At 46.9% G+C, this 24,481-nt stretch overlaps 1 protein-coding gene across 1 annotated transcript; it reads left to right on the forward strand.

The window, feature by feature from the left end:
• Positions 1-11,688: 11,688 nt before the first annotated feature.
• STMN4 (stathmin 4) lies at positions 11,689-23,457 on the forward strand. Its single transcript, XM_035110918.2, has 6 exons — positions 11,689-11,952; positions 15,798-15,884; positions 16,601-16,696; positions 18,184-18,392; positions 22,104-22,295; positions 23,163-23,457. The coding sequence occupies exons 2-6, from the start codon at positions 15,872-15,874 to the stop codon at positions 23,220-23,222; spliced, it is 570 nt and encodes a 189-aa protein (XP_034966809.1). The 5' UTR covers positions 11,689-11,952; positions 15,798-15,871; the 3' UTR covers positions 23,223-23,457.
• The last annotated feature ends 1,024 nt before the right edge of the window (positions 23,458-24,481 follow it).

Raw genomic sequence — 24,481 nt, forward strand, 5'->3', positions numbered from 1 at the left:
GTCCTCAACCTTGGGCCTCCAGATGTTTTTGGCCTACAACTCCCATGATTCCTAGCTAGCGGGACTAGTGGTCAGGGATGATGGGAATTGTAGTCTCAAAACATCTGGAGGCCCAAGGTTGAGGACCACTGCTCTAGAATGGCAAGGGCCAGAATGACATTCTTCATTTCCCTAAAGGAGCTATAATCCCCCAATCTGCTGAGAATCAATAGTTGTGAATTCCCATAATTCATCCCTCCCATGGTTCTCTTCTTGCTGTTGTTGTTTAGTCGTTTAGTCGTGTCCGACTCTTCGTGACCCCATGGACCAGAGCACACCAGGCACTCCTGTCTTCCATTGCCTCCCACAGTTTGGTCAGACTCATGTTGGTAGCTTCGAGAACACTGTCCAACCATCTCATCCTCTGTCGTCCCCTTCTCCTTGTGCCCTCAATCTTTCCAAACATCAGGGTCTTTTCCAGGGAGTTTTCTCTTCTCATGAGGTGGCCAAAGTATTGGAGCCTCAGCTTCAGGATTTGTCCTTCCAGTGAGCACTCAGGGTTGATTTCCTTCAGAATGGATAGGTTTGATCTTCTTACAGTCCATGGGACTCTCAAGAGTCTCCTCCAGCACCATAATTCAAAAGCATCAATTCTTCGGCAATCAGCCTTCTTTATGGTCCAGCTCTCACTTCCATACATCACTACTGGGCAAACCATAGCTTTAACTATACGAACCTTTGTCAGCAAGGTGATGTCCGTGCTTTTTAAGATGCTGTCTAGGTTTGTCATTGCTTTTCTCCCAAGAAGCAGGCGTCTTTTAATTTCATTCTCTTCTTAGGTGTGGACTTTCCAGAAAAGCCAGATGGAGCTGCTTGCCTCTTTTTATAAATATCGTGCTTCAAAGGCTGAAGGAGCTCTGCAGCAAGTTTACCAGGAACTAACTACACAGAAAAAGTGAGACGTGCAGGTTGCAAAAAGAAAAAGGGTCTGGAGGAATAGCAGGGATTATTCAAGACGGCATGGCCTGCATCCGCACATTTTACATACAATAATCTTTCCCCTTTCCTTCCTTTCTGAAAGAGGAGCCATGTCCGTAAAGCCATAGAAAATATCCCATTTTTATTTTACTATTTTGTGAAAGAAAGTTCTTTTCTGTTTGGTGCACAAGGGCACTTGGTCAGGAGTGCAGCAAACCCTCCTGATAATTTGAACATTTAACATGAGTCAATAGACTGAGAATAGGAGTCTTTACTTCTGCTCCCTCCTAATTTAAAATTTATCCATTTTTTTTAACAAAAAGGGCAGAAATCATGTGATCCTAGAGCCATCCCACCAACCCCTCTCTATTAGTAAACCACTTTGTGGGTTTTTGTTTTTACAATCAAATTTTATGAATTTTATGAAATAAAATAACAATAAATCAGTACAGAAGTATTCTGCAATAGTGATTAAAGGGTCACGGTTGAGAATGAGAGGAAGGGAGGTGTGGGATATTGCTAGCTGCTTTGCCAAGACACCTATCTTGTGCATCAAATGCTTAGGGAGCTGGAGGCATTACAGAAGGAGAACAGGGAACTGATGAAGAGTCTCTGCTCATTGGAGGTAGGAGCTGTTTGTTTGGAACAAACCCAACTCTGTGTGTTTTGCTTCCTGATCCCCTCTGCTGGGACAGAGGGAAACATTATCTCCATGGACAAATTCTCCACTCTCTTCCTACAGGATTCCCCACATCATCTCCAGGATAGCAGGTCAGTGTTTCTGTTCTGATCTGCTTGGACAGTTGCCAAGAATTTCAGGGCATGGAATTGCAGGGGTGGAGAATCTCAGGCCTAGCAGCTGAATGCAGCCGTTTGGGCTTCTCTTTCTGGCACTTGGGGACTTTCCAAGGCCAAAAACCTCACCCCCACACTTCTTCTTCTTTGGCAATCACTCGTAGCTGAGTAAGATTGTCTTCCATAAACACAGTTTTTACAATAAGCCGTAAGTGACTGTGGAGGCCAATTCTGGATCCACATGTCCTTCCACAGTGGGGATATTGGTTTCCGGGCAGGATTTGATCACGGTGTGGGTTTGCCAAGCGTGGCTTCCTCTTAGCATGTTTCTCCCTTGTGTCCTGAGTTCAAGTGTCTTCAAAGCCCATTACACCTTTGGTAAAGGCAGCATTACGCTTTCCATTTTTAAGTTTGGAATAGAGTAGTTGCTTTGGAAGACAATCTTTTTCTTCTTTAGCGATCACTCGTAGTCGAGTAAGATTGTCTTCCATAAACACGATTTTAACAATGGGTCCGTAAGTGACTGTGGAGGCCAATTCTGGATCCACACGTCCTTCCACAGTGGGGATAATCAGGCATCCACACAACATGACCAGTCCAACAAAGTTAATGTTGAAGAATCATTGCTTCAATACGGTATACCCCTCAATGTGTCACCAAACCGCAATAATGTCTCTAGCTTGCCTGGATAGAGGGTAGAAATGTGGGTGAGATTTGGGTGTAGGTAGAGATCCCTTTTACTCTGCATCTGTTGCCCCAGCCACTTCTGCACATGGCCCTGCCTGTTTCTCAGGCTGAAAAGGGCTTCTTACCCTTGCTTTAGAGGCTCTTCATATCAAAGGTGTGCTGGGTTCGAGGCCCACGCTGAACATCCTGAGCAAAACAGGCAAGGTAATATGGTTTCCACTTTGACTGAATGAAATTCCTTTTAAATTGTTACAGAAACAGCACACCGAGGCCAGTTGCCATCAAACCCCCCTTACAGCCAGGTAGGGTGTTTTCAATTGAGGCTTTGGGACAAATGTGTATTTGGTAGCATAGATTATTGTGGATGACCACGTGTGTGTAACCTTTGCCTATGTGGGCCTATGAGGAGGCAGAATAGAACTTGCAAATACTGTAGTTAAGGTGAACAAATAATTAGACAAAACAATACAACTAAATTTGATATCAAGCAGGCACCTTCACTGTATTCTTTTTGGAGGCTGCCAAAAATGTTCCTGTTTAGGCAAGCCTACCCAGATGCTTAGAAATGCTGATGTGAATTTTAATCTGTTTTAGTATTTAAACTTCTAGTATGTTTCAATGTATTGTAATTTTTTCTCATTTTATTTTTTATCTTTTTGTAAACCACTTTGAGGTATACAGTATAAAGTTTAAGAAATAAATGGAAAAACAAATAAAAACATGAATTATGCAATGGTCCAAAGAGTCCACACAGAAAATTAAGACAATTCTTGCCAGCAAACTTTGAAGTCAGCCAATCTACATATTCCTCTAGTCCAGGGGTGGCCAACTCCCAAGAGACTGCTGTTCCTGCTGCCCTAGGATTCTTTAAACAGAGTTGTCAGAAACTGAACTGGGATCTTCCATATGCAAAGCGGTCATTGATACCACTAGGTTCAACTTCATGCTTCCTCTTCACCATAATCCACTATCTCATACTTTGCAGTTACACTACCGTCTAGTTTCCGGCAGTCCAGTGAAGTGATCAGGTAGGCACATAAGAAACTTAATATTCTTTGGGCGTGATAAGTAGCGGGGAATATGTAAATTTGCTCAAAATTCCAGAAAAACATAAGGAAGGGGGAAAACAAAGTTCTTTAGTCCACATGGCTGTAGAAAAGGAAAAAACCTAGAAATATGTATTCAAGAAGTGAATTGTTTCAGTCAATGCAAGGAGGATTTGCATAGGTTCCTTTTGCTGCTTGCATCATGCCTCAGGACACTTGCTGCTGTGACCTCCGCTGTTTCTTTTTTCAAGTTCCTTAACTGTGAAGTTTGATCCAGATTCAAAGTTTTTCAACCGTTCCCTTGCCTTGTTTCCCCCAAACCGGACTTGGCAACTATAGAAATCAAGTTTATGTAGCGTATGATTTTTTCCTTAATATGCATACATTGGTTTAGTCCAATCACAAAATCTGGATGTCTATCCAGCCTTCTAGTCCCACTAAGAACCGCTTAACTTTTTGTACCTCTGTGCCTCATAGCCGCTCCTCTTCCATGGATTGCATCTCCTCAAGAGCCAGCCACCCACCAAACTGGCAAGTGAGTCCCCACACTGCTATCTTGCTGTTCCCAGGTATGGAAAAGAGAGGATGGGTATCTTATTTTTGCCTTCCAGACTCACAATGAGGATGTCTCATTTCCCCCCCTCAGCTTGCTACAGGAACCACCTGGATAACTTATGGCAGGATGACTCCAGATAACCCTAATAATGGTAAGAAATATGGAGGGGAAAGGTAGAGTGGTTTTAATGATGCAATTGGTATGGAAAACAAGATGGTAACACAGGGTTAGGACGAACTGAATGGAGCTCTCTTCTTCTCCAAGGATTTCAGGTATAGCCTCTCCTGGGGCAAGACACCACTTTTGCAGCCAAGCTGGAAAATGTGGTGGTGGGGAGTTATTACACCAATCTGATTACATTCCTCTATCCCACATTAGTCACTTTAAATTAGTCACCCAAGATGAGACCTTATATGCTAAAGTTAAACCTTGATCTTCTCATATCACTTTTTTCATAGATTCTCTGTCATTTCATACTATGTAAAAGGTAAAGGTAAATGTATAATACCTTAAATTCTATTTTCCAGCTACTCCTTCTCCAGCATCCACTAGAGGCTTATTCCACAGGTGAGTCTGAGAGTAGGGTGTGCACTTGTCCCCACCAAGATGCTACTACTGCATTATCATAAAACAGCTGTTTAGGTGTCTTATTACTGTACTTTTCACTTCTCACTGTCATATAAACAAAATAAAGTGCGATCAGAGGCAGCAATGCTACAGAATACCAGATGTTGCAAAGCACAGGAGGGGAAGAGTTGCTCTTGTGCTCATGCCCTATTTCCTGCAGGCATTTAGTTGGCCACCATGACAACAGGATGCTGGACTATATGGGCCTTTGTCCTCGATCTAGCAGGCTGTTCTTATGCTCTTAGTACAGGCCTAGCTCCTCAAGATTGCAGTCCAAGAGGCTGAGGTCAAACAGCTTATCCTGTCCTAGATTACAACTACTGTATATCAGTGTTCAAGTCATTATTGCTTTTGACCCTCAGATCAGGAGAAGGGGGACCATATGCCAGAACATCACAGCATTGAGAAGCTGCACCCCATACAGGTGAGAGGGAATGCACCTCCAGGTTGTCATTATTTTGCAGGAAGGTTTCACACGCATGCCAGAACTTTAGGTTTGTGCAGTTAAAGTGAATTAAACTGCTTTGTTGACCTAGCACAATAACGCTGCTTTGTCAGTCACTTTGAGTCACTTTTGTGGTAAGAGAGACAAAATCATCATCCTCCATTTTTAATCTTCAGTCTTGTAAAACGTTTTCAGGCTGCAAGACAATAATTTTTCATGTTGAGATTAATTTTGAGCACAATTTGCCCCCCCCCCCAGCTTGAATAAAGCAACCAGCAATCACATCTCAAACGTCCACACAGAGCCAGCCGGGTTTATTCATTGTACAGAGAGAGTTCCCCCCCCCAAATCAAGATTGCCAAGTGTACATAAAGGTAAAGGTAAAGGGACCCCTGACCATTAGGTCCAGTCGTGACTGACTCTGGGGTTGCAGCGCTCATCTCGCATTGTTGGCCAAGGGAGCCAGCGTACAGCTTCCGGGTCATGTGGCCAGGGGTGTAGCGAGGCGCTGTGACACCTGGGGCGGCAAATTTCCATGCACCCGGGTGCGTGCAGCGTCGCTATGTAATGACGCATGCGTCGTTATGTGGTGGGGTATCGCCGCCCCCCCACCCTACGCCTCCAAAGCCGCGTGCCTTGCTCCAGCTTAAAAAACAAAAGAAAAACAAAAGAAAGCTGCAGGTGTGCCAGCTGAGTGGGCCGGCGCGCCTGCGGCTTTCTTTTCTTTTTCTTTTGTTTTTGCTGGAGCGAGGCGCGCGGCTTTGGAGGCACGGGGGGGCGGTGATACCCCGCTACGTAACACGCATCACAGTGGGCTTTCTTTTGTTTTCTTTTTTGTTTATTTTCTGGAGCGAGGTGCACGGCTTTGGAGGTGCAGGGGGCAGCGATACTTCGTTACATAACGACGCATGCCACCCCCTGTGCCTCCATTGTCGCGCACCTCACTCCAGCTTTTTTTAATAGAAAAAATCCAAAAAAAATACACTCAGCCAGCTTTCTTTTGTATTTTTCTCTCTCTCTGAGGCTGCCGTGCAGAGCCAAGGGGCGGGGCCGCGGCCCCGAGTGACACCTCCTCCAGGGCGATACCCGGGGCGTACCGCCCCCTGCCTCCCACTTGCTCCGCCGCTTCTGGCGAACCAGAGCAGCACACGGAAACGGCGTTTACTTTACCATCTGAGCGGTATCTGTTTATCTACTTGCAGTGGAGTCCTTTCGAACTGCTAGGTTGGCAGGAGCTGGGACCGAGCAACAGGAGCTCAGCCCATTGTGGGGATTTGAACCGCTGACCTTCTGATCAGCAAGCCCTAGGCTCTATGGTTTAACCCACAGCGCCACCCTTGTCCCTCAAGTGCACATACGATGCTAAAATTCACTATTTGTCACTAAAAGTTTTCTTGTCAATAACTGTTTAGTAAGTAGGGTTAGAAATTGAAGTGTGCATCCTTGCAACTAGCTTACTGTATTTTTCCCTCCAGGACCACATGTGCCAGCAGAGCTCACCAACAATAAGGGGGAGGACTTAAGTAACTGCTTTTAATAACAGCACCATGGAAAATGTGTCACCACCATCACCTCATAGCTTACTCAGGAACAACCTGTTAAGAAGGACATGAGATGTTTAATCTGCACAGTAAAAAATATCACACAAACACAATTGTTACATCACCAGCATCTTTTTATGTGTATACCACTTTTCCACATAATTGTGCCCAAAGTGGCTCACAACATATAAAGTGAACAGTTAAGAATAACTGAAGCAGAGCCAAAGAGGAGTTTGAAATTGACAAATCATATTAATCTAAGTACAGTAGACAGAATCTGCTCTGCTGTCCACGGATGGTTTGCAGTATGGATCTAATTTATGGCCCATTCTTATGGCAAGCTACATTCAAAGTCAGGCAGTACAATCTGAACTTGTGCTGTTTGTCCCAGAAATGGCTATTCAGGGGTATGCTGCTGCTGTATATGGAAATTCCTGTGAAAGTGTTCAGGGAGGGAGGAGAGGATATACAGTATTGATTAATAATATCCTTCCTAACTTGTGCTAGCAAGTTCTATAACTCAGCAGAGTTTTAAACATTCCCCTTTTAAATTGCAGAGTGGTTATCTTGCTGCAGGCTAGTTTTAGCCTCTAAATATAAGATTCCTGATAATCCCTTATATCCCTCTTAAAAGAATAGACTTGACACAGTCTTGATTAAAAAATATAAAAGTAGTTTACTCACAATCATTCAGTTCACAGATGGATCCCGAAGGCAGACTTAGGCTACAAAAATATATACATGTGGAACTACCCCATATGGGGGTTAGTCCCAGTGACTGCAGACTGGCAGTCACTGCTGCTCAAACGTCGAAAGCATGATGGAGAAGAGGAAGTGTGCTGCCTGCCTTGCCCCTTTTGTTACCTAGGCAGGTGAGGTCATACCCACCTCTAGTCACATGCAGAGGAAGTTTGTCCCAGCTCAGGAGGAAACTGGAAGTTTTCTACTGGCTGGACAAACATCCCTCTTCATGTCCACTCTAGGAATGTTGTACTTGACTGCTATGTGTTTCACATCCCACAGGTCCATCTGCTGTGTGGTGCTCAGTTGAAAGGTTATGGAGGCTGACCCATTTCAACATATGATAACATTTTCATGTGGCACTTCAGTCATGCCTCAAGCATGCAAACAAAAGAATGCCTGGGCATGTTTAGGAGTGTGCATAAACATGCCTTCTTCTCATAGATAAGAAATATTGTACATGCATCTGGAAACTGGTGTGCTAGAAGTGACAGAAACAGTTGGCTATTTAAAGAACATACAGTAAGACGACCCTTGTTGGATCAGGCCAAAGGCTAACTACTCCAGCACTCTTGTTCTCACAGGGAAGCTCACAAGCAGGATCTGAGCACAATAGCACTCCCCTCCTGCAATTCTCAGAAACTGGTGTTCAGAAAAATTACGAGCTCTGACAATGGAGATAAAACCTAGCCATCCTGCCTAGTAACCCTTGGTAAATTTTATCTTCCCTGTATTTGTCTAATCCTTTTTAAAAGCCACCCAAGCTTGGTGGCCACCATCACTATTTCAGCTGCCTTGTCAAAGGCACAATTGTGCAAACCTCTCTGGAGAAAACCAGAAGCTGGGTCAGCCAGATCACACCACCAGCCTGAGTGGAGCTGTCGAGTTTAACAAATCCATTGTCTTACTGTGTGGCCCTTTTGTTCTTTTTCCTGCTTGACGTCTTTGTTAGTCCAGGTATGGTGATGGTCAGGATGTATTTAATAACAAAAATAAAAACCACCAAATTTGTAAGAGAGTTGCCTTTCAAGAGATTGGAACTGAAAACCACCTTTGCCCCCCACCTCCTCAAATCACTTTTGTTTTGTTTTGTTTTTGTTTCATTTCTCTTTCAGTTAGGGTTGCCAGCTTTTTTAAAATCTTCTTTTGCCCTTAAATATCAAGGAAGTGTGAGTTGACATGTTTAAAGGCTGAGATTGGGGCCCCCTGAGGACTTCCAATACAATCTCTTGGCTTCTACAGCCATAGTAAAGCTCCTAGGAATACATTATTATATACAAAAAGTGCACTAAGGACAGTTCTTCCCCTGCTCATCAACTTAGCGGCTTCACCCTGATTGCAGAAATAAAATCCAGCCAAAGCATTTTTTTAAAACCCCTAACACCACTTCCAAAAGATGCTCATTCTTAGCTTGTTCCTGGGAAAGATGTGGCAACGATCATTTAGTGCCCAGATATGCTTCTTCTCTGTGCTGAGTTGGATAACAATTGCTGGTTTGCTATAGAAGGGTTTATCGTGTCTTCGCAGCATCCGTGGAGATGACCTATATTGTCCCTGGAGCACCTTTTCCTTCCTAAGCAAGCATGCTGCCTGGCTTGTCTTTATGCATCCGAAGAGCCCTTCTTGGAAATAGCATTGTGTGTGTGTGTGACATCATCCCGGCACACCTGGCTCACCCAAGGAGTTACTCAGGCAATTCTGTATTCCCAGGAAGATGCTGCCCAATCAGCAGGCCTCATGAGCGCAGCCAATCGGCTGGCTCGGAGGTGATGTCATGGTGAGAGCTTGGCAGCCTGGCGGATGCTAAGTGAATCTTTTAGCATCTTTTCCTGGAAGGAAGCGACTGAGAGGCTGGGAGCGGCTGGACCAGGTGTTGATCTGGCAAGGGGGTGAGTAGCATCAGGCGCAGGAAAGGGTACCCCACAAGCAGCTGCAAAGGTGAATAAAGGCCAGGGAAGTGGGGAGCGAACCAAGGAAAGAAATAGCATTGAAGTTATTTCCTGGGGGAGGAGGGGGGGGCAAATGCTGGACCCTCAAAAGCAGGGGCTAGAGTTGGAGGAGGGGTAGGCATGGGAAAGGCTGTGATGGGGCAGTCAGCTTTGGGAAGTCAGCATAAAATTTTCTGCACCCTCCTGTCTATCTATCTATCTATCTATCTATCTATCTATCTATCTATCTATCTATCTATCTATCATCTATCCTTTCTGCAGATATATGTATATATAGAGAGAGAGGGGGGGGAAGTAATATAAATTTCTATAGTAAACCTTGTGGTTATTTCTATTTAAATGGCTCTGAATTCCTTTTTCTTGCCACACTATACTCACCCTTTTATCAACCACATTATTATTTGTCCATCTCTTAATCTACCACATTTTCTTTTTGTCACCATGTGCTGGCATTGGGCATCCAACTGCCCCCCCCCCGGCCGTGATTTTCCTCTCCTTCCCTTCCTACATCTCACCACTTAGGGGTTTGTGTGTATGTGGGTGTGAGTGAGAGTGCCTATACCCATATAAGAAGAAATTGCTGCTTTCCATTTGTTGCAGTCACTATAACATAACCTGTCTGTGGTCCCAACAAGACGGTTTCGTTTCTCCCAATGCAATATGAAAGACTGTCATTAACAAAAAGGGGTGGGCGCCTAGTGGTGCTGGGCAGGGAAGTGGTTTCAGGGACATCCACAGATGACAGTATAACTTTTAAGAAAAGAAAGTCAAAGTCAGGTCAGTTTTCATTGGAAGTCAGCACTTTTCGGGGGGGGGGGGGCAATTAATGTCTCTCTTTTTTCCTAACTGCTCTTCCTTCTCCTTCTACTTCCACACTTGCAATTAACACACCATAATGCAGACCCAGCGACAAAGAGCAGGGCTGCCTGCCTTCCACAATTCCGTGGGAGGGCAAGAAAATTCCCTACTCTCGCCTAAAAAAAAGAGTGAGTTTCTGGTCCCTATAGCTGTGGGTGAGCAGCCCTTGCTTGCTGACATCAGAGGAGGGGCTGCAGAAGGTTTCCTGTGGTCAGGGGTGGGGCTTTTAGTGCCCTGCCTGCAGAGTTCCCTCTTGCCCAGCAAAACCAAAACTATGCAGGAAAAACGAACGAAACAAAAGCTCTAAGAGCAATGTTACAGTTTTCCCAATTTGCATTATATCCATTGATTGCAGGACCCAGCTTTCCTTGTACAGAATGTGGATTGCCCAGATGCCTATTTCAGGGGGCAGCAGCGTGGAGTGCCTACTATGGTCTCAACAATGGGCATAGAATTGCCACTCAGCTCCTGACTCTGTAATCCTTCCATCCCGGTTAGTCATTGCTCTCCAGGCTGATAGGCAGAATCTTCTCTTCGCTGCTTACCTTACGGTGAAACAAACCTTTTCCTTCGCCTGGTTCTTTTGGGCAGCAACAGGCGATCCCAAAGTCTGTTCCGTTTCTTGGAGGGGAGGCAGACCTCTCTCGCCAAACTCCTGCTTTACATACGGCCCCTCGCTTTACTTTTAACTCCTACAGGTCATATTCTGCCTAGCCTCTAAGCAAAATAAAAAAATTCCTTCAGTAGCACCTTAAAGACCAACTAAGTTTTTATTTTGGTATGAGCTTTCGTGTGCATGCACACTGCACACTTCTTCAGATACGCCTAGCCTCTGTTTACTTCCGCATGATACTTTTCCTGCAGAGAAAGACCACCTGACAAGGGGAGAGTGGGGACATCGGGGCTTAATATTTATTACTCAGGGCTCCCTGGGATGTAGCTGAAGAAGGACCAGCTTTAACTGTAATTGTCGAGGCTTTGAACTAGCAAAGCAGTACAGTACTAGTGAGTGGCTCTAGAGAGCATGTGCAGAATGCTTCCCCCTCCGCTCCAGATGAGGAGAAATGAGAGTATGCAAATATGGATGATTGCACGTGTGTGTGCTTTGGGCTATGGATTTCCCAACATGTTACATGCCCCATGTCTGCAAGGGGTTGGGGTTGGGGGTCATGTACAATAGCCTTTATCCCTCCCCAGGCTTTTCCTCTGTGACGGAGGACGGTGTTCAAGCTAGAGGGGAACTCGTGGCTGCCATCGCAGCCATCTTCCACCCTTACGTCACCAAATCCTTACTTTTGTTTCCACGAGGCATGCCAAAGAGAAGGGGAGGGCAGCTGCTCTCTGCTCTCTCGCCTGTCATTCAAGGGAAACTGCAATGCCTTGCTTGTCAAGGGTGGGTGGTGAGAGAGACCCCCCCTTCCTGAAATCAATGCAGGAGTGGGCGCTGGAATTCTTTGGAAAGGGGCGGGAAGGGGTGGAGGGGCTGAGTTACTGATAAAGACGATTCCAAGGGGAGAAATTTCGTTCGCTCGCTTTTGCAAACCTGCTGCGTATGAAACCAAATGAGGGCATTTAAAAATAATAAGAATAATGTCAGAGGGCGATCTTTGCTTCTCCTGGAGTCTGACATCTAAGCACGGAGGCTGACCATGTGGCAAGAGCCACTCATTCTTCCACATTTTTTTTGTCAAGCGTGCAAACGATTATTTCTGGGTGGTGGAATAGGATAATTGCTGGAAGAGAGAAAAATGTAAGTTAGTTTTTATGCCTTCTCACTGCATGCATATTGTTATTTTCTGCTGGGTGCCTGCGTGCTGCGAGCGATGAGGTTTGAGGGAAGTGGCAGGGGAAAGAAGCCAGTGCGAACCCCACCCCCCAAAAAAAACTTACACATGCATGCAAAGGCGTGCTGTGGAGCTTCCATTTTGTAGGTGGCTGCAAAGCGAGGTCTCTCCCGTCATGCCCTGCCTGTTTGCAGCTCGAATGAGCTCATCCTATATTACACAGGGCTGTTGTTTCCCTCCGCACTCCCTTATTCATTAAGCTCAGGGGGAGCATCCGTGGCGGCGGAACCACTGAAAAGATGGGCAGCGTCCTCGCTCTCTGTTTCTCTCCCTTCCCTCTTTCACATCTGCACCTGCTAGTTCTAGCAGAGGGCAGTCCTCTCGGTGAAGGCCTTTTCTATTTGAAAGAAGTGTGCGTGCACATGAAAGCTCATACCAATGACAAGCTTAGCTGGTCTCTAAGGTGCTACTGGAAGGAATTTTTTAATTTTTGTTTTCTATTTGAAGAAGGGAGGCTTGGGGTGAAAGTTGCCCACCAGCAATTAACACATAATGGACAGCAGACTGAGGAAGAACAAAGCTGAGCTGATCACAACCTTCCCCACTGCCTTGCATTTCTGTGTGAATTCTGCTCCTTGTTTCTGAATTTGCACCTGCACACTTACCTATTGGCACCAGCGAATCTATTTCTCCTTCTGTCCCCTTTCCTCCATTCTGATGCTGTGTAGGTGGCCACCCCAATTAGTTCGTTTCTCACCCAACCCCACCCACACCTCCAATCTGGCCTTTTCCTAAAGGAGATTTTCATATGCATCATTTGGTTAGAGCCAAGGATAAGCCCCCGCAGCTGTTGACAAAGCCGCTTGTGAAGTCATGACAAAGGAAAGGGGTGTCCTGTCAGCCACAATTACCACTCCTGGAATGAGAGGGGTGGGTGCTGAGCATCATGGAAAAGGAGAAGCCATGTGAATGTCTTGTCTGGTGGTGGTGGTGGTGGGGATGAATCCTAGAACTGTAGAGGTGAAGGGACCCCCAAGGCTCATCTAGTCCAACTCCTGCAATGCAGGGATCACTGCTGACTGATGTCCATCCAGACTCTCTTTAAAAGCCTTGAAAGGAGAGTCCACACCTTCTGAGGGAATCTGTTCCCCTGTCAAACACCTCTTGCCATCAGAAAATGTGGAAAGCTTCACCAGAGGAACTAGTAGGACAAGGTGGGATGGCATGATTTCCTTTGTACATGTGCAGAGTGTCCCAGCTTCCAGACACCTGGAGGAGCTTAAGAGCAGTGCTTTATGCATCCAAGGTGGCTAATGAAGAGAATTAAAAATATATATTTAAAATGAAAACAAGCTAGGGCTCACCAAAACCTTGTCCTCAATATCTGCTTTCAGTGCCACGATGCAACCCTGGAAGGAGAGGATGAAGCAACAGTAAAGAAAACAGTGGTCTTGAGCATGTTCTTACCCCTCAATCCTGTGATAGCTACACCACTATGTAGCTGTAGCCAAGCTGCACAATTGATCAGGTGGGGGCAAACACCCCTCCCTGCTGCTAATGCCCCCCCCCAATTCTACACACACACCCCATCACAGCAAAAGAGGTGTCAACTTCCATTTGCAAAGATGGCTTCTGATCCCATTCTCAGAAAGACTCTGTGCCCGATACTACACTTGGTGGCTTTCCCTCACTTGTGCTACGCAGAATACCTACCCAAGAACATAACAAGAGCCTGACTGCTGGATCAGGCCAATGGCCCTTCTAGTCCAACCTCCTGTTCTCACAGTGGCCAACCAGATGCCCCTTCTGGGAGCCCCACAAGCAGGATTTGAGTACAGGAGCCCTCTCTCCTCCTGCACTTTCCAGCAACTGGTTTTCAGAAGAATGGCTGCCTCTGACTGTGGAGGCAGAGCCTAGCCAGCATGGTTAGTAGCCATCAACAGCTGGCTAGAAGACCCAGCCCCTTTTCACGTGTGGCAGAAATTATAGTTTTTGGACATGTGTGTTGCTAATGCTGTGCAGGAAGAGGGCAAATGCAACACAGGTTATGGTCAATGTGCCTTTGAGCACAACCGGATCTGAGCATCACTTGTGAACAGACTGGGACTCCCCCCTCATTGTAGGCTGGGAAGATCTCTCCGCAGCTGCAGCCTGCTGAGTCTTATATAACCAGTGAGTGGGAAGAACTTTGACAGAAGTTGTGTCAGATGGGAAGGCAATGGAAGCTCAGCAGCCTGATTTTGCTCTGAAGCCCGTTGCCAGAGCATCTACAGCTATATATGGATTTTGTCCAGCTGGGATGTAGGTTTGGAGGTCACTCAAATGCCCCAGACACATCGCACCTGCTGCGGGAGTCCCCAGCAGAAAGCCTATCCCAGCTGTAGTTTGCTGGAACAGGGGCAAGCAAGTGTGGCACCTTCAAGACATATGTGACTACAACTCCCAGCATCCTCTACCATGGGCTGTGCTGGCTGGGCCTGATGGGAGTTGTGGCCCAGCAACTTCCATAGGGCACCACATTGGCTACCCCTACGTCAGACTACATGGCACACTAAAAGTCAGACCACTTCATGACCGCAGGCTGGCTGACCACAAAAAGTAGGTAATAATGAAACCTCATGATTTCTCTTTGATATCTCATCCCCCATGACATTTTGGTTAGATGCTTTGCTCTGCTCGCCTTTCGAGACATGAGTGTAGGGCCCAGAGCTCCATGATAACTTTTTAAAGGACAATTCCTCCTATCTCTTCTCCACAGAGCAGCTGCTTCCCCACCCTGTGTATGGTACCGAATGGCTCCCATTGTCTAGACTCTGCTGTGAGGGCTGTTTTAACTGGGGTCATCGCAGACCTGCTGGTGCCATTTCCTTCCAAGTGCTGATTCACACTGCCAGGTGGCCTCAGTTGTGTCTATGTTGGTTAGAGTGCCCTTCTCATTGCAGGGGGTTGGGCTGGATGGTCCTTTGGGTCCCTTACAACTCTATGATTCTAACTCCAGAAAGCTATCTTTGCCAAATGGAGCAGAGATATCGCCATTGGCTACAATACCCACATGTTCTTATTATCTTTACACAGCCTCTGAACATAGGCCAAGTGCTCGTTAGGCCATTCTGCCTATCCCTGTATCTTTTCCAAGGGAGGAGAAAATCATCTGGGGATATTAAACTTCTGAAGAACAGCGATATTATTACTCACTCCAGTGGGGGGCGGGAGGGTTGAGCCAAAAATGCATCGAATTAGTAATAATCTTGTTGTGAGTAGTTGCATCCTTGCAAATAAGACCTGATCAACGAAATCAATGCTTCACAATTGTAAAGGGGAAGGCAGTTGTTTGAACCAGCCCTTACATTGAAGGGTCTCTGGAAAACAAGTGAAGAAGTTTATTGAGGAGTGGTAGCCTCTTAACTGGGATTGAACAGAGGGACACACACAATAATAGCCTGCTGGATCAGGGTGGACATTTCACTGCCTGACAGAGCTCTTTGCCTCTCCTCACACTTTCAGAAACAAATAAGGGGGGTTAAATATTCAAATGCTATTAATTTGTACCAATCACCCTTTGCATTGTTGCAGAACCCAGCCTAGAATCTGGTTTATTTAGTGCAAACTTTAAAAATTTAAATATCTATATTATGTTAGCTGTGCAATAGCCCTGCCAAAGCAAGAGACCATCATTGGTTCCCCCATGCTTCGGCATATAAACTGTAGCATCTTGACATTATGTTTCCCCGTTTTTTCCTGGAAAAGTTCAAAGTACAACCTGTTAACTAAATTCGCCCTTCTTCATTTGCTTTCTTTCATGTCTCAACAGATTGCAAGCAGGACACGGTCTTTGCCTACTTGGATACCCGCTCAGACAGCAGGAGGCCCAGAACACCAGGCACCATGACGCTGGCAGGTATGGAAACCCGAGTGCTCTTGCAGGTCCATGGAGAAGATAAGAGGACCCTTGTCTTGGATCAGTCCAAAAGGCCAGCATCTTCCTTCCCACATTGCGCAACAAATGGTCAAATGCTTCCACGAAGCCCATGACTAGAACATGGGATTCTAGCACCCCTGCTGCTGTTTGCCCCTTGGGACGGGTGGGTCAGAAGGCAGGGAGACCACCAGAAGGTGGCACCAGAGCTAATGACAGGCAGAGCTGGCTCATTCTAGTTTTGTCCCCATCGAGGGACAGCCACCCTTCTACTGCCACCCTGCCCCCACCCAAGCCTCCCTTACCTGGGTTGTGCTGTGGCACCCATGAAGTGGCAATGGGTTTTGGAAAGATCTCATAGAGAGCATGAGACAATCCGATATTTTGGTAAGATCTTGCAGAATGTGTGAGATTTCAGCAAGATCTCACAAGATCTCGCCTGAAAGCACCATTGCCTCTCTGCCAACAGAAGGGTGTCAACTTCCAATGAGCAGGGCCACTTCCTCATGGCCTTCCGCCGCCTGAGGCAGCTGCCTCAGTCCACCTTATGGGTGTGCTTGCCACCCCTGTCCCCACCCTCCTCTCTGCGGAGGGAAGCAGTGAGATAAAGGAAGAGGAAGATGCCAGGCAAGTTGTATGGATGGAAGCCTGTTTGGTGATGACCTTTCCTGACAAAGTGCTTTTTCCCCTCCCTGCAGCCTACAAAGAAAAAATGAAGGAGCTCCCTTTAGTGTCTCTCTTCTGTTCCTGCTTCCTCTCAGACCCCTTAAACAAACCATCTTATAAATATGAAGGTAAGTGAGGCAACCGACCCATTAACTCCCAGACGCTTGTGGGTTTGGGCCTGCGGCTCTGTGCGTCCCATTGGCTCAGCTCCTTCTGCCTGTGATCTTTTCCACAAATGGTGGATGGCACCACTCCCTCCTGCCTCCTGCCTCCCTTTCCCATGGGCTCTGAGAAGGCTTGAAGGTAATGTATTATATATGATGATATATTATGAATCTAATAGACATGCATTATGCATTCTTATACTCTAGACAACGCCAGCAGACATGCCCACACCCTGCGAGTAATGCACGAGAGGCTCCATTTATTTTCTTTTATAAAAATTGTGTTTTTATAAAACTGAGCTTGTGAAAAATTTATTTATTTTTGACATTTACATGTCACTTAGGTTTAGGCTGCTCTGTAGTCGAGATGGTACCAAGTGATCAAAGCAGCCAGGCATCCACTGCCAACCCTGGCCTTGTTAGGAATGTAATCTAGGCTAGTGGTTCAGTTTCTGACAACAGCTGCTACAAGCACTTTGCGCCTGCTCCTGGCAAGGAGAGAAACGCCATGGTCCATTCCCTCTCCAAACACCTATTTCATTTTTATTTAGCGACCACAGAGAAGGAAGCAGCTGGAATACTGTATAGCCTTTTCCTGTAGTGAACTGCCCTGGGATCTTCAGAAGAAGGGTGAAATATAAATTTAATAAATACAATGATAATAATGAAAAATAGTGGAGTGGAGAGAAGAATAGGCTGCCCAGATGCTGAGGAGGGGCTCTTTCTTTGTTCCTGTGGGGTTCACGCTTTCTACTCTGAGGTTTGGAAGCCTTTCCCAAACTTGCTTGTTTGGTGAAGATTTCCTCCATGTCTGTGAAGTTGTCGAGGGTCCTGGGAACATGATCCAGAGTGCACAATCTGTTATCATAGAATCATAGAGTTGGAAGAGACCACAAGGTCAGAACCTTCTCTCCTGTTATCACAGGACAGAACTCATGTTGGTAGCAGCCTGGTTGTAGGGGCAGACTTTGTTCTTTCAAATTTCAGTGGCGCTCTGTGTGAGCCCAAAATTTGGCACCCCTTGCTTCTCGCCTTCCGTTCTTCTCAATTCACTATGTCATAGTTGTGACGCCCTGCAGCACCCCTGGGCTCGGCTCCCAGTGCAAGGGAACCGGTCACACTGCCCTAAATCCTCCTCTGCTGTTTGGAATCAGATCTAATGTGGAGACTGGATTATAACACCAGATGTCTGGCGGGTGTTTGGCAACCAGGGAAGCTCCCTCAGTGGCATATCCAGGTGGTGCTGTGGAGACTTTCTGTCTGAAACACTGGAGAGCTGCTGCCAGTCAGTGCTAAGCTCAATGGACCAGTTGTTTGACTCTGAATAAGACCCCTTCCTGTGCTTTCTCTATCTGGACGCCCTGAGTTATTCCCAGCATCATTTCCTCCATTGACACATTTGCTCCTTAGCATGATCACATCCCGGCCTCTCCCTCCCTCTTCTCTTCCAGTAGACACCGTAGACCTCACTTGGTGCGTCATTTCTGACATGGAGGTCATCGAGCTCAACAAGCGCACCTCCGGCCAGTCCTTTGAGGTCATCCTGAAGCCACCCTCCTTTGACGGGATCCCAGAATTCAATGCCTCTCTGCCCCGGCGGCGAGACCCCTCCCTGGAAGAGATCCAGAAGAAGCTGGAAGCGGCCGAGGAGAGACGCAAGGTGAGAACCTGCTCAGCACCCAGTTGGCAAAAGCGGCAGGCCTTTCAGGGGGCGGGACATGGTTTGGTCATACAGGGGACTGGGTAGGGAACTTGCCGTCTCCCCCCTGTGCCAGGAAAAGGGCAAATAATAATAATAATTAATAATAATTAATAATAATTAATAATAATAATAATTTTTTATTTATACCCCACCCATCTGGCTGGGTTTCCCCAGCTACTCTGGGTGGCTTCCAACAGAAAAATAAAATGCAATAATCTATTAAACATTAAAAGCCTCACTAAGAAGGCCAGTAATAATAATAATAATAATAATAATAATAATAATAATAATAATAATAATCAACCTTTATTGTCACTACACCACCTGTGTGCAGTGAAATTAAATGACCCCCCCCATACACCCAGTCTTGTTTGCACTCTGTGTGCTTGTTGGAAGTCAATTGCACCACTATTTTTTCCATTCAGCACTTCAGCAGCCCACAGATAAAAACTGTTCTTTAATCTGTTGGTGCGGCTGACTATACTTCTGCATCTCCTGAATCATAGAATCGTAGAGTTGGAAGAGACCACAAGGGCCATCCAGTCCAATCCTCTGCCAAGCAGGAAACACCATCAAAGCATTCTTGACATATGGCTGTCAAGCCTCTGCTTAAAGACCTCCAAAGAAGGAGACTCCACCACACTCCTTGGTAGCAAATTCCACTGCCGAACAGCTCTTACTGTCAGGAAATTCTTTCTAATGTTTAGGTGGAATCTTCTTTCTTGTAGTTTGAATCCATTGCTCCGTGTCCGCTTCTCTGGAGCAGCAGCAAACAACCTTTCTCCCTTCTCTATATGACATCCTTTTATATATTTGAACATGGCTATCATATCACCCCTTAACCTTCTCTTCTCCAGGCTAACCTTCTCTTCTCCTGCCTGAAGGTAGGAGATTAAAGAGGTGCTGGCCGGGGTGTGAGTCGTCCCTGAGAATTTTCCTCACTCTCCTGAGGCAGCGGTCTCCTGCGATGTCATCTAGTGAACTCAGGGGACCCTGGCCCATGATATTAAGTGCTGTCTTCACCACCCTCTGTAGGGACTTTCTGTCCGTGGCTGTCAAACCATAGTCTGGCTGCCGTATTCTGGATTAATTGCAGTTTCCGGGTCACCTTCAAAGGTAGCCCTATGTAAAGCACATTGCAGTAGTCCAAGGGGGAGATAACTAGAGCATGCGCCACTCTGGCAAGACAGTCTGAGGGCAGGTAGGGTCCCAGCCTTGCTCATGCTGCCTGCATAGCATGCAGGTAAAGACGCCTGCAAAGTGAGGTGTGCAAAAGTGCTTTAAGAAGCCTCCCAGCTGGGGTGCTTCAAAGGAGGAGGCTGACGTCAAACCCAGCAAAATGTCAAGCAGCTCTCCAAAACGCTGCCAAAGCATTTTGAGGTCAAAAAGGCACTGTGTGTTGATGATACAAGGAAGGCTCCCGTAATAAGGAAATGTGTGTGGTTTGCCAGCCTGTGAATTATTGATCAGCCATTAGGTGATATCTCTCCGTCTCCTTGCCTGACCTTGGCAGATACTCAAGAATGGACCTTGCCAGCCACAACAGCCGGATGTCAGAGATGAATGAATTCCTGCCCATGGCTCAGTTTCCTTCCAGTCCGAGTAACCAGATCCAGCATTAACCCCTTTGCTGTTCCATATGTTTGGGAAGTGGTAGCCACTCAGCAATCTTACCAAGATTTATAACCAGCCACTGCTCACAAGTCGTGTTATCCCCCCTTTCAAACAGCCACATCTTTGTGGTTTGACAGTGGAACGGTCTCCCTTGGGAGGTAGTGGACTCTCCTTCCTTGGAGGTTATTAAGCAAAGGCTGGGTGCCCCTCGGTCATGGATGCTTTCATTGAGAGTCCTGCATTGCAGGGGGTTGGACTAAATGTCTGAGGGGTGGGGTTCCTTTCCAACTCTACAATTCTATGATTCTAATTTAGAGGCCTAGGAAGCTGCCTTATACACTGAGTAAGGCCGCTAGTTCATCCAGCATGGCCTGGGATTGCCTATAGTATGGGCCAGATTCAGTACACGTCCACTGACAGCCAGCACCTCCTCCAAGGTTTCAGACTGTGGGCTTTCCCAGCTTCACCCGGCAGTGCTGGGACCTTCTGAAGGACCAGGTGCGCAGCCTGGGAGTCATTTTGGACTCACAGCTGTCCATGGAGGCGCAGGGCAATTCTGTGTCCAGGGCAGCTGTTTATCAGCTCCATCTGGTACGCAGGCTGAGACCCTACCTGCCCGTGGACTGTCTCGCCAGAGTGGTGCATGCTCTAGTTATCTCTCGCTTGGACTACTGCAATGCGCTCTACGTGGGGCTACCTTTGAAGGTGACCCGGAAACTACAACTAATCCAGAATGCGGCAGCTAGACTGGTGACTGGGAGCAGCCGCCAAGACCACATAACACCGGTCTTGAAAGACCTACATTGGCTCCCAGTACGTTTCGGAGCACAATTCAAAGTGTTGGTGCTGACCTTTAAAGCCCTAAACGGCCTCGGTCCAGTATACCTGAAGGAGCGTCTCCACCCCCATCGTTCTGCCTGGACACTGAGATCCAGCGCCGAGGGCCTTCTGGCGGTTCTCTCATTGCGAGAAGCCAAGTTACAGGGAACCAGGCAGAGGGCCTTCTCGGTACTGGCACCCGCCCTGTGGAACGCCCCCACCCCAGATGTCAAAGAGAAAAACAACTACCAGACTTTTAGAGGACATCGGAAGGCAGCCCTGTTTAGGGAAGCTTTTAATCTTTAAGAAATTAGTGTATTTTAATATTTCTGTTGGAAGCTGCCCAGAGTGGCTGGGGAAACCCAGCCCGATGGGCGGGGTATAAGTAATAAATTATTATTGTTGTTGTTGTTATTATTATTATTATTATTATTATTATTATTATTATTATTATTCTGCACACAAAGGAGATGCTGTGCTACTGAGCCCTTCTTGAAAGCTTGAAAATTTATTGGCAGTTCACAAACTGAAAACAAAGGTCAGTGAAACGTAGAGTCCCCCAGTCTGTCTGGCCGCCTACCGCAGATGCTGGCTCAAACTGTCCAAGAAGAAGAGCATTGTCAGATTCATGCAAAGGCAGGGAAGGTGGGAGAGCCTGCCTTTGGATGGCTTTGAAAAAGGATAAATTCCTCGAGGAGAGGACTATTGATGGCTACTAGCCACGTTGCTTCTGAATCCAAGTTTCTGGAAGCCACAGGAGGGGAGAGGGGTCTTGTGTTCAAATCCTGCTTGTGGTTTCCCACATGCATTTGGTCAGCCAGGTGGCTGGACTAGATGGGTCATGGGCCTGATCCAACAGACTTTTCCTATTTTTTCTGTTCAGGTTTGATATGGGGGAGCCATTCTGAAATGTATAGGGCTCCGTGCAGGGGAAAGAGATGGGTGGATTCCAAAGCCCATTTCACAGGTGACAACAAAAGAGCAGGAAAGGTGCAATGCAGTTGCAGATCCCCCTTCTGCAAGCCCTCGATCAGTTTGGAAGCAAGGCACAAGCAGAATTGGAACTTTAATTCTTTTGCCCCACTGCCCCTCACATGCACAGTAAGCACTGGGGAGAGGCTTAGAAGCGTCTTTTGACGTGTGGGAAATGGGGAAGATCCCTACTCGCCTCCCAACAGTGGGGATTGTGCCAAAGGATGACTGTCCTTGATGTCGTGTCTTGCTTTGTGAGTTTAGTACCAGGAAGCAGAGCTGCTGAAGCACCTGGCGGAGAAGCGAGAGCACGAGAGAGAGGTCATTCAGAAAGCCATCGAGGAGAACAACAACTTCATCAAGACGGCCAAGGAGAGGCTGATGCAGAAGATGGAGTCCAACAAGGAGAACCGGGAGGCACATCTAGCTGCTATGTTGGAACGCTTGCAGGAGAAGGTGAGGAGGGCCCAGCTGCAACCTCACTGCGGGAGGTGTGGGTTGGGCTAAGGCAGAGAGATCTGCAGGGTGGAGGGCAGCACTGCTTCTGAATCCCAGGTGCTGGAAACCTCAGGAGGGGAGAGGGCTCTTGAGTTCGGGTCCTGCTTGCTGGTTTCCACAGGCATCCAATTGGCCACAGTGAGAAGAGGATGTTGAACCAGGTGGGCAATCCTTGTACTAGAACGAACCCATTGGATACCACCCTGATACAACATCAGAACAACTTTTAAAATACTTACACAGTACAATTGCATCTGACTCAAAGTTTTGGTTCCAAGGGTTCTGCATCCAGCATTTCCAGAGCCTGCACACTGAGTGGGTCTTGCCTAGCAAGCAAAGGAGAGAGCCTCAGCTTTTTTCACAAGGAGATACCCAAGCAGATCTGGCATGGAAAGAGTTTTTAAGCTTTCTGCCTTGCTTGCCAGGCAAGGCCATCTCCATACACTGGATCTAGAAGCCTAGAGCTCGTGGGAGCTCAGATGGCTCTGCGAGATCTCTCTTGAGCATCTCAGAATGGGTGTGCTGTGTGTAACTTGCTCCCTCCAAGCAAGGCGGAGAGCTTAAAAGCTCTTTATGCGCTGAGTAATCCCAAGCAGACCTGGTGCAAACAAATCTTTCATTCTCTCTGCTCTGCCTTGCTTGCATTTAACTTGTGCAATTCCAACCCCCTTCAACCGCTTTTGGTTAAAATTGTGCAAGTTAAGAGTGTGCCAGATATATGATCATAATGCATCTGTCTACACCCTCCTCTGTGAATATGTTTAACCCAGTTTGGAAGCCACCCGAGCAAGTGACCATCCCCTCACCTTGGCGGTGTCTCCACAGGACAAGCATGCTGAGGAGGTCCGGAAGAACAAGGAGCTGAAGGAAGAAGCCTCGAGGTAAAGGAGCCCTACTCCTCACCGGGGGGCACAGGACACTTTGGACTGACGGCTCCAAAAGAAGAAGACGACGACGACGATGATGATGATGGCGGCAGATGGCTGACGTGGCGGTGGTGGTGGCAATGGCGGCAGCGGCGGCTGCCTCCAAGTGCAACGTGTTGACTGAAGGATCAGGACTGTCCTCCGCTTTCATTGTTTGTGAATGTGAAGAATTGGTTGGTGGCGGCATCTCGTGTGTTTCAGGGAGGGAGGGGGAACCGCAAGGGGAAGAAAGAGCTGGGAGGAAGAGCTGGGTGTATTTGGGGTGGGTGGGAGGGGAGGGGGGTGGGCATGGATGACTGGAGACACATACCCCACAAATTATATATATATAAAATGGCGCAGATGTTCTGTCATTGCCCTGCACTTGCAGTGTCCAGTATGGAACCCAACGGATGGAGGGGGGCGTCAGAATGGCAGACTCGTATAAGGGGGAATGTCAAGGCAGGGTTGTGGGGTGGGGGCAAAGAAGGAAGAGATGGAGACTGGCTCTGGTGACCCAGGCCACCGAGAGCAAGCAGAGGGAGCGGAGTCACCTCTGGGGTGAGTGTTGTCTTGTGTGTTTTGCCATTAATGTCGATCACCACTGTGAAACAAAACATCCCCATTTCTGAGTTTCTTCCTCCATAATCCTTCGTCCTTGTTGCTTAACTCCCAGGTGTTGCAAGCCTGATGCCGTTTAACTGGAGGTGGCTGTGGTTTTAAACGCACGGACCTTTGTTTTTAAATAATAATTTCCTAAAAATATTTTGCCAGTGATTGGCCCTTGTCAGATACAGGCAAAGTTCCCTTGTACCTTCCTGCCCTCCTTGAAATCTGAGCGGATGAGAGGAAACTTCCTGATTGCCGTATGAGTCCAGAAATTATTGCAACGTCATGGTCAAGCTGGGAATTATTGAGGTATACAGTTTGATGCCATGCTCCTTGGGATGATGATGTGAAGCTGCTCTGGGTGAAGGGTGAGGCATAAAACTTTATGATGATTAAAATACAATTAAGACCACCTGATTTGGATGGGATACCTTCAAGAGAGAGATCAGCAAAAATAGAGAGAAGTTGGTTTATATAGGAGCTCTCCAACTTTAGAAGATAAAACCAGCAGAGCTGATTAAAGACGGGTAAGAATTTTGGGGTGTGGAGGAGGACATGCTTAAGCAAATCCTCCAAGTTAAAAATCCTTTGTAAATTCAGATTGATATCCTCTCTCCAGTTGCAGTTCCT

Source organism: Zootoca vivipara, chromosome 3 (assembly GCF_963506605.1).
Source record: "Zootoca vivipara chromosome 3, rZooViv1.1, whole genome shotgun sequence".
NCBI lineage: Eukaryota > Metazoa > Chordata > Lepidosauria > Squamata > Lacertidae > Zootoca > Zootoca vivipara.